The sequence below is a fragment of the Canis lupus genome, chromosome 2 (genome assembly GCF_048164855.1).
Source record: "Canis lupus baileyi chromosome 2, mCanLup2.hap1, whole genome shotgun sequence".
Classification (NCBI taxonomy): Eukaryota; Metazoa; Chordata; class Mammalia; order Carnivora; family Canidae; genus Canis; species Canis lupus.
Window position 1 is genome coordinate 9,176,748 of NC_132839.1, and position 10,375 is coordinate 9,187,122.

Here is a 10,375-nt window from a genome sequence, read left to right on the forward strand (position 1 = left end):
TGATCAATACAAATGACACCTTAACCAAAAAAACTCCCACATTTTTCAAAACTATATTTTTGTTATAATAAATAACAAATAATAGTTGGCTAAAAAGGTCTGGAAAACTTTCACTTTCAGGACATCATTACTATTTTCATTCTAATTTTAAACTTAAACAGATACTCTTTCCTTAATTGTCTCTAGTACTTAATTACCTTCCCCACAACAGAAAGAGGAAAATGAAGACCAAAACCTATCTACTCCAAGTGAAAAGACCAATGAGAGTGAGATAAAGAATTCTCTTGCCTAAAAAAAGATATTCTGACTATATAGCTATGTTATACAGTGTTAAACTATTTTTGTAGCTTGGCTTTGAATTGGTTGATCACCAACGACAACCTGGAAGAAAATTTTGGAGAAAGCCAAACTGCTAACCAAGGTGTCAATGCTCTTTGAAATTCCAATCTTCATACTCAATATTCCTATTTAATGGTGTTGCTCATCTTTGGTACCCGTGCTACAGCTTAAAGGTTATGGTTTGTCCTAAAACTAAAAAAGCAGGATATAGAAATACCTTATGAGTAGCTCGTAGATTTACAAAATTACTCAAGATTCATTCTGAGATCTTTGCATTCAAGTAATTAAGAGTTTTATCAAATAAATAGAGCTGTGCCCAGTTGTTTTTTTTTTTTAGTTCTCCCTCCTCCATATTTTTATATTTCATATATTATAATCTTGAGCTCAAAAGTGTTTTCCTAGACTTTCTCTTGTTATAAATCTTAAAATTGGGTAACATCAGATTTAAACTACTATTCTTCTTTACACCTAAAATTAGATTTCTCCATTGCCTCTTCTGACTCATATGCAATTTAGAGATCAAATTAGTATTGAATTTGATTGTAAATCCTAATCTCCCTGGGATCTATTTTTCCCACCCTGATCATCCACTTTTATGTTCCCTTATTTAATTCTTTCCTGATCAAAAGCCTCTACATAGTTCATGATGTTCCTAAAGAATACTTCCTCAGCTAACAAAAGATATTTGCAAATGGTATATTCATTAAGGGGTCAATTTTTAAAATATAAAAAGAATTCATACAACTCAACACCAAAAAAAATCAAATAATCCAATTAAAAAACAGGCAGAGGACCTTAACAGACATTTCTCCAAAGAAGACATACAGATGGGCAAAAGATTCTTGGAAAGATGCACAAAATCACTAATCATCAGGAAAATGCAAATCAAAACCACAATGAGGCATCACCTCATACTAATAAGAATGGCTAGTATCAAAAAGACAAGAAATAGCCAAGTGTTGGCTAGTATGTGGAGAAAAGGTACCCTTGTGCACTGTTGCTGGGAATGTAAAATGGTGTGACCACTGTAGAAAATAATATGGAGGTTCCTCAAAAAATTAAAAATTGAAATACCACACACATGACCCATTAATTCTACTTCTGGGTATTTACCAAGAAAACAAAAACACTAATTCAAAAAGATATGTTCATTGTATCATGATTTACAAGTGCCAAGATACGGAAGTGACTTTAAGCGTCTGTCAATAAATATGTGGATAAATATGTAGTATATATATATTACTCAGCCATAAAAAAGAATAAAACCTTGCTATTCACAACAACATGAATAGACCTACAGCATGTTATGTTAAGTGAAATAAGTCAGTCAGAAAGACACCCTATGATTTCACTTATATATGGAATCTAAAAACCAAAATGAATTAAAAAAAAAAAAAAACAGACTCTAATACAGAGAACAAAGTGGAAACTGCCAGAGGGAAGAGGGGTGGTGGGATGGGTAAAAATGTTGAAGGGGATTAAGAGGTACAGACTTCCAGTTACCATACAGGTAAGTCACAGGTATGAAAAGTACTGCACAGGGAATATAGTCAATAACGGTAACTTTTTAAGGTGACAATGGTAACTACACTTATCATGGTCCACATTTTTATATAATTGCAGAATCACCACGTTGTATAGGTCAAACTATTATGTCAATTATACTTCAGTAAAAAAAAGCATTCAACCTAACATACCCTATTGCTTTACAATTTAAAAAAAGCTACTAAGTTCCATTTTATTTATTATAGATTTAATTAATATCTACTATTAGCTAAGATGAACTAGAAACTGCCAAGTTTAAAATGCACAAATAAGCCTGCATTATTAAGACAAAATTATAGAATTTTCCTATTAGGTAAAACCTTGGAAGTGAAATAACTCTTTAAAGAGATTTATTTTGTTAGATTTAGTGTCTAAAATGAAATCCATACCTCTTTTTTATTTTATTTTTCTTAAATTCATACTTTTAATCTTAAAAACAGGAGAATGAACTGGAACAAATTATTAATCTATAGGCCAAATAAACCAAATCGAGTTCCTCAAAAGTGACAACTATGCGCCACAAATGTGAACTCAATTTAATTAGTACCAAGGTTCCAAGAATTACACTAAGTGCCTAAAGTTAGATACATAGAAACTACCTAACCTCAAAGTGCTATGAATCGAAAAGATCACAGCAATAATGTAGTATGTTATGGTACATGGAATACAAGTATGTATGTCAAATATAGAAACAGTACTGAGGGGGCACCTGGATGGCTCAGGTCATGATCCTGGGATGGAGCCCCATGTCAGGCTCCCTGCTCAGTGGGGAGTCTGCTTCTCCCTCTCCCCCTGCTCGTGCACTCTCTTTCTCTAATAAATAAATAAAATCTTAAAAAAAGAAAAAAGAAATAGTACTGTGGAAGAAGTATGCAAGTCTACAAGGAGAGGGAGAATAGGGAATATGAGCAAGGTTCTGAAGAATGAAAAACAGTTTACAAAGTAACCCCCAGAAAAGGGCATTTCATAGAGATAAAAGAGTACAACAGCAAAGAGGCATGGTACAACATGGAATAACATGTGAAAAACAAAAATTTGATATTGCCGAAACATAAAAGGTAAAGGAGGAGAGACATGTACAGTTCTAGATATAAGGGACAGACAAAAGTCCTTATGTGTAAGAAATGGACTTGACGTGTCAGTGATGTTTACGGTATGTTCAGATGATAGGGGCAGTAGAGGCTGAGTCAATAGTACTTTCTAGCTTAAGTCAGAGAAAAGCTGCTTTTCTGTTTCATTTACTGGACTTCTAGATAACACTTCAGATGATAGTTTTCTGAAAATCATTTTTTTTTCTGGGGTGAGGTGGGGGTGGGATAGGTTTTCAGATATGTGTAAGCACACTGTGAAGTGTTAAATAGCTATGAAAAAGGATTTAAAGGATCACCCATTAGGTATTTTTGGGTTTTTTTTTTACTACTTTACCAAGTATAACAGGTTTTGGTTTGAAAACAAAATTCTCAGGATGCCTGGGCAATTCAGTCAGTTAAGTGTCCGACTCTTGATTTCGGCTCAGGGTCCTGAGGTCAAGCCCTGCATCAGGGTCTGCGCTCAGCATGGATTCTGCATGGGATTCTCTCTCCCTCTCCTTCTGCCCCTCCCTACAGCTCTCTCTCTCTCTCTTTCTCTCTTTCAAATAAGTAAATAAATCTTTCTTAAAAAAATTATCTTTTCAACTGGAAATACAAGAAAAAACAAACATAAGTCTGTATGTTAAATCAGTTTTCACAGTAAAGCAATCTTAAATCTAAAGGGAAAACAATAAGAAAAATATTGAGCTAATATAACTAGAGTAAAATGAACATAATAAATGTGTTATTCCTAAAGATGCACCTATGGCTATATATCCTAGTAGATCAGATCAAAAAGATAAAATTTGTGCACTTATATACTCCTCTGGATCCTTGAGGTAGCCTCTCCTTCTAGTGACACAGTTATAGGCTTCTGAAGAGTTAATAATAAATAAGACTATATTTGGGTCAACCACCACTTGTACTGACAATGTGACAAACTTAACAAAGTTGGCGAAGTCCTTCTTCAGTACCTTTAAAGTTATTTCTTTCAACTTACTTCTTTATGTTGATGTACTCTTTAGGTACTTCTACATACAAGAAACCCTTTTGGTACGGCCCTGATTATTCTCTCCTTGCCATGTTTTCAACTGAATCTTCTGTTATGCTGGGCCTATCAGTGAACATTTGTGAAAGACACTGAAGTTAACATAATCAAACAAATGAGAAGTCTGACCCCTAACTGGATTTCTTGATGCACACCGTAGGCTCAATAACGTTACTAAAAATATGCTTTTCAGCACAGGCAATTTCCAACAAATTTCCATGTGCAAAAATGTCTTCACAATTTAGAGAGTTTATTAGTTCACCTTACAGTGATTAGTAAGAAGCCTATACGGTATTGGTCTTCTCTCACCAAACAAACAACTTACAGACTCATCCTCTTCCTCCTCATCTTCATCTGCATGGTGGAAGAAATGCCGATAATTTCCCGAGCTTATTTCTGTATCTTCGGGCCCAACAAAGAATCTAGGGGCTTCACTCATTTTTATTTCATTTGATACAGATATAAAGCACTATACTAAAACTGCTTCTAAATAAACCATTCTCTCTAAACTAGCTGACACATAGGCTGCAGCTTGTTTCTGCTTATACAATCACTTGAAATTGTGATGACAGCTAGTTGGCAAATGTTCTTCTGGTCTCAGATACCACTGCTTCGTTCTTGATGTTTAAAAGACAAAGAGCGAGTTTACTGCTTCACTGAGTTGATGCCGTAGTCTTTCTACCTAAAATGCAATGAAAAATTAATTTTGGAGACTGTACTTCAAAAACATTCAAGTAAAAGTAAAATAACACTCGTAAAATCAGGACCAGTAACTTGATGCATACCTTCAAATGAAATAACATTTCTTTCATAAAATTAAAAAATTAGGCTCTGATCTTCAATAATTACATTTTAGCAATTTGACAAACTGATTCAAAATAACAAAAGGAAAAAAAATAACAAAAGGATAGTAACAAGATAATGAAGTAACAATAACAAAAAATACTAAATTCTTTAAGTCCAGAAATATCTAACAAATGAGAAAATCATTCAAATTATAACAAAAGTCCATCGAAAGCTAAACACCTTTCTAGGAATACCTGAACAGAATGGAAAAAAAAAAAAAACAGTAATATGGGTTTAAAACCCACTGACAGCTTTAATCAATTTTTAAAAGAATTTAACTTGAAAGTTCAGTTTGCAAACAGGTTTTATTTTGTTTTTGTTGTTGTTTTGTTTTTTTTCTTAATGGAATAAAACCTTTCTGGATTCTAGTCTCAAAAAAAAAAATCAACTAAACAAGATTAAATATAAGATTTCATTATAACAGCTCTTAAACTTTTACAAGTCAAAAATTCTTTGGCTAACCTAATAAAATCTACAGATCCTCTCCTCAGAAAAAAAATGTACATGTATAATAAATTCTGCACACAATTTTTATGTGATTGACATCCAAGCTTTTCCGTATAAACAAACTGATGCCTATCAACATCAGTTTAAGAACTCTCGTATTAGGGCAGCCCCGGTTGGCTCAGCGGTTTAGCACTGCCTTCAGCCCAGGGCCTGATCCTGGAGTCCTGGAATCGAGTTCCACCTCAAGCTCCCTGCATGGAGCCTGCTTCTCTCTCTGCCTCTCTCTCTCTGTGTCTCAAATGAGTAAATGAATAAAATCTTAAAAAAAAAAAAAAAGAACTCACATAATAATGATATCTCAAAATATTCTTTACCAAAGCTATGTATATTATTGTTCCTTGGTCACATTAAAACTAATTACCTACCAAGATGAAACTACATAACAATCAACTTGATTACTGGTAATATAATTATTTGATCAAATATTCTTAAGAGTTGGATTATAGGTTAGCTAAAACTGCAGTGCATAACACCAAAACTCTTATTCCTAAAGATCTAATTCTAGTTTAACTGGTGGCTCCGTTAAATATTAAAACCCTCATGTACATAGCCAGACTTGACTTTATGGAACTTTCAAATTAAAATTTCACAGTGTTATGAAATATTAAACAGTTGATTTAAAAATTAAAGTAGGAAATACCGATTCAAAAGACAAACACTACTCAATTCTGATTTTTAAATTGGAAAGTACCATGCTACTAAAGCATCTACACTCAAAGAAGTGGTTCTCAAACTTCATACATCAGAATCACCAGGAGGGCTTGTTAAAATACTAAACTAGAAAGTCTTAAAGGAGGACTCAATACTCGAAAAATTCCAACATGCTGCTGCCGCTGCTCTGGAAATCAATCACACATTGAGAACCACTGCTCTAGACCTTGACAAAAGTGAGTTAGAAAGCTTTTCCTGATAGTTGCTCAGTTCTGCGTCCTTCATGCCACCATCTGTAAAATGGGATAAACATCCTAAATTATTCTGAAAATGAAATGACAATGAAGACACAACAGCAACTAGCACAAGGTAAGCATTTAGTAAATGTTAGCTATTTATCTATCTTGTTGGCTTTTATAATTAGGACTGAGATTCCTGACCTAACTTAACTGGCACAGAATAAATACAAACAACTCAACTTAGAAGGGTGCCTACTTACCACCCATGTAATGATGCTATAGAAACTCTTTTTTGCCATTGCTGCTGCTGCTGGAGACCTCATTACATGTTTTCCAGTCTTACCACTACTGGATAGTGCTTGTCACTATCCTGAACACTACTGCCTGGAGTAAAAACACTCCTCTCCTTCACAAACCTACCATGGTCCAAGCTACTCAATCCTTAAAATGACAGCATGGGTCATCCATCAGTCCTACGTGGTATTCAAAACCCTCCTTTTTTTTTTAAATACTTTATTTATTTATTCATAGAGACACAGCTAGAGAGAAAGAGGCAGAGACACAGGCAGAAGGAGAAGCAGGCACCATGCAGGGAGCCTGACGTGGGACTCGATCCCGGGTCCCCAGGATCACGCCCCGGGCTGCAGGCAGCGCTAAACCGCTGCACCACCGGGGCTGCCCAAAACCCTCCTCTCTTGATGAGCTGGAACAGACACATGACCAATTTTCCTGAAATCCTAAAAGCATTTTCCACTGGAAACACTGTTGTCAATGTTGACTCCAGTTCCAGGGCACTATTACTAATAGCTCCATAATAGATTATTAAAAAGGCTTCTGCATGCTGGCAAAGGCAGCCAAGCATCAGTTAAAAGTTCATACAAAAAAGTCCATGCCAAGTTTCACAAAATCCTGGAATTGATGTTTTCCTTCTTTCAACATTCATGCACTATTTTTTTGCTGAGCCCGCTTCTCCTCCTCCTTTTAATTCACTATTGTCCTTGAGAGTTCCAATTTCTCCTTTCATAAACTCCGAAGTCCTCAATAAATGCTTTTCCGACAACTGCCTTTTCCGACAACTGCCGACCCTACGTGCACATCAGCATCTTTCCCACGCTCCATGACCCACAGCATTTGGGATATATCTTTTCAGTGACCTGTTTCCATTAGAGTTAGGGTTTCCCCTCCTCAAATTTTTATTGCGAAAGATTTCAGATACTCAAAGAAGCTGAAAGAATGGCTCACCATACATATGCACTCACACATCCACCACTAGTAGCCTCAACGATGGCTAACGTTTTGCTGTATTTACTTCCTCCTTATACATACGTATACAGGTAATCTTGCTCTATCATTTGAAAGGTACAGACATGGATATACTTCGTTTCTGTATACCCTAGCATGCATCTCCTAAAAATAAGGACATCCTCCAATATAACCAATTATCATTTCCACTTAGGAAATTTAATAGTTCCTTATTAGTAGTAATATGTAGTTGTGTCGGGGGGTTTTGGAGAACAAGGGCCTCCTCTGTATATTCCCAGTACTTGATCGGTTGGTGCACAGCACTTACGTGGGTGACCTACAAATGTCCCACCAATCGTCAAGTGTAATATCCTTCCAGCTACCACGAAAGGCACGAGTTTAAGACTTAAAAGAGCGATATTTGCTGTGCAACTTTGACATCTTCTCCACATCAGTTTCATCACCTGCTTTAAACCAAACCACGCGGCTGTCAGTATTTTGGTTTCTGAACTGTTTGATTCTGTGCCACGACAGGAAAGCTCCAGGAGGACAGACATCATTTCATCAGACCCATACACAGGAATACTGAATTTTTTTTTTTTAATGAATACGTCCAACCACAGAAAAATGTTAGCGAAGAAACTGAAAGCAACGAAGCATCAATGGCAAGACAACAATAGTACAGCAGTTAAGAACACAGATTCTGGAATCTGAAAAATGTGGTTTCTAATCCAGGCTCACGTGTTTACTAGTTTAAAAAAAAAAAAAAGCTTAGGACAAGTTATGTGGCCTAAGCCTCAGGACCTACTTCTTGGAAAATAATCATAATTTAATCTACCTCGTGGGACTGTTATAGGAAAGACATATAGGAGAAAATATGTAAAGCACTTGCCACACTTTAAGAACTCAGTTAACGCCAGTTATTTATTTATTTATTTATTTATTTATTTATTTATTTATTTATTTATTTATTTATTTATTTATTTATGATAGTCACACAGAGAGAGAGAGAGAGAGAGAGAGGCAGAGACACAGGCAGAGGGAGAAGCAGGCTCCATGCACCGGGAGCCCGACGTGGGATTCGATCCCGGGTCTCCAGGATCGCGCCCTGGGCCAAAGGCAGGCGCCAAACCGCTGCGCCACCCAGGGACCCCAACGCCAGTTATTTTTAATATTCAATCGTCCTGGGGCGCCCGGGGGGCAGGGGGGGTAGGTGGGGGCGGGGCTCAGCGGGTGAGCATCTGCCTTGGGCTCAGGGCGGGATCCGGGATCGAGTCCTGCATCCTCCCTGCAGGGAGCCTGCGTCTCCCTGTGTCTGTGCCTCTCTCTCTCTGGGTCTCTCTTCAATAAATAAAACGTTAAAAAAAAAAGTTCAACCTGCCTGAAACAAAAAGTGTGCTTTTCACGGAAGAATTTTCAAGAGCAAAAGCAGATGCGGAGCGAGGATGCCAGCGAGGATGCCAGCCACGCCTTCCTGCTTCCCCCGCCAGTCCTTCCAGCAACCCCAGGGCAACACAAGCATCACCCACAGGAGTGCGAAGGTCGCCACGTCCCAGGAGACAGGCTCCAGGGGCGCCCACTTGCGGTCCTCCCGGGCAGGCAGTCCCCGAGCTTCTGTCCTGTCGGGTCCTTCACACCCGAGGGGGAGGGGGGACGAGGGGGGGAAAGGGGGAGGAGGGGGAGGGGAGGAGGGGAAAGGGGGAGGAGGGGAGGGGAGGAGGATGAAGGAAAGGGAGAAGGGAAGAGGGAAGAGGAGGGAAGTGGGGGGGAGGAGGGAGAGGAGGAGGAAGGGGAGGAAGAGGAGGGAAGAGGGAGGAGGGAGAGGAGGAGGAGGAGGAGTGAGAGGGGGAAGAGGGAGGATGAGGAGGGAAGAGGGAGGAGGAGGGAGGAGGAGGGAAGGAGAAAAGAGAAGAGGGAGGAGGAGGAGGAAAGAGGGAGGAGGGAGGAGGGGGAGGAAGAGGAGGGCAGAGGGAGGAGGAGGGGAGGAGGGAGAGGAGGGAAGAGGGAGGAGGAGGGGAGGAGGGAGAGGAGGGAAGAGGGAGGAGGAGGGAAGAGAGAGGAGGAGAGAGGAGAGAAGAGAGAAGAGGGAGGAGGAGGAGAAGGGGGAAGAGGAAAGAGGGAGGAGGGGGAAGAGGAGGGAAGAGGGAGGAGGGGAAGGTGGGGAGGAGGGAGGAGGAGGAGGGAGGAGGTAAGAAGAGAGAAGAGGGAGGAGTAGGGGGAGGAGGAAAGAGGGAGGAGGAGGGAGGATGGGGAGGAGGAGGAAGAGGAAGGAAGAGGGAGAGAGAAAAGGAGGGAAGAGGGAGGAGAGGGAGGAGGGAGGAGAGAAGAGAGAAGAGGGAGGAGTAGGGGGAGAAGGAAAGAGGGAGGGGGAGGGAGGAGGAGGATGAGGAGGAGGGAGAGGAAGATGAGATGGAGGGAGGAGGAAGAGAAGGAGGGAGGAGGGGGAAGAGAGAATAAGGAGGAGGGAGGAGGAGGAAGGGGAGGAGGGGGAGGAGGAGGGAGGATGGAGGGGGAGCGGCCGCGGAGCCCCTGGGGCCGGGGGTCAGCGCCCCCCCCCCGCCCCCCGCCCCGAGGCTCGGCGGTCCGGACTCCGCGCAGCCCCGAGGACACGGCGGCCCCGCGCTCCGGCAGCTGCTCCGGTGCGTCCCGGGGCTCCGAGCTCACCTGCTGCCGCTGCAGCCGCCGAGCCCGTGCGGCCTTCGGCTCCCCTCGGATGGCCGAGAGGGACGGAAGCGTTCCTGAAGACTGCGGCCGTCCCGCTCCACGGAGCCGCCCCCCGCCCCCCGCCCCGCCGCCTCCAGAAGCCGGGGAAGGGCCACGCCGAGCGGCCGCCGAGCCCGCGGGAGCGCCTCGCTCGCCGCCGCCACGCCTCTCCCCCCGCCCGCCCG

At 40.9% G+C, this 10,375-nt stretch overlaps 1 protein-coding gene across 39 annotated transcripts in view; it reads right to left on the minus strand.

Annotated features, from left to right (window-relative positions):
• PPIP5K2 (diphosphoinositol pentakisphosphate kinase 2) overlaps positions 1-10,357 on the minus strand; it is a 98,800-nt gene extending 88,443 nt beyond the window's left edge. For 35 of the 39 annotated variants that reach the window (XM_072789095.1, XM_072789057.1, XM_072789207.1 and 32 more), the window contains exons 1-2: positions 10,152-10,357; positions 4,328-4,684 (exon numbers count right to left, since the gene is read on the minus strand). In XM_072789095.1, coding sequence (XP_072645196.1) covers positions 4,328-4,441 — 114 coding nt within the window. In that variant the 5' untranslated portion in view covers positions 4,442-4,684; positions 10,152-10,357. Of the gene's footprint in view, positions 1-4,327; positions 4,685-8,864; positions 9,070-10,151 lie in introns of those variants that run through there. The other 4 variants (XM_072789246.1, XM_072789196.1, XM_072789047.1 and 1 more) reach the window with 4 other exon arrangements.
• Positions 10,358-10,375: the final 18 nt, after the last annotated feature.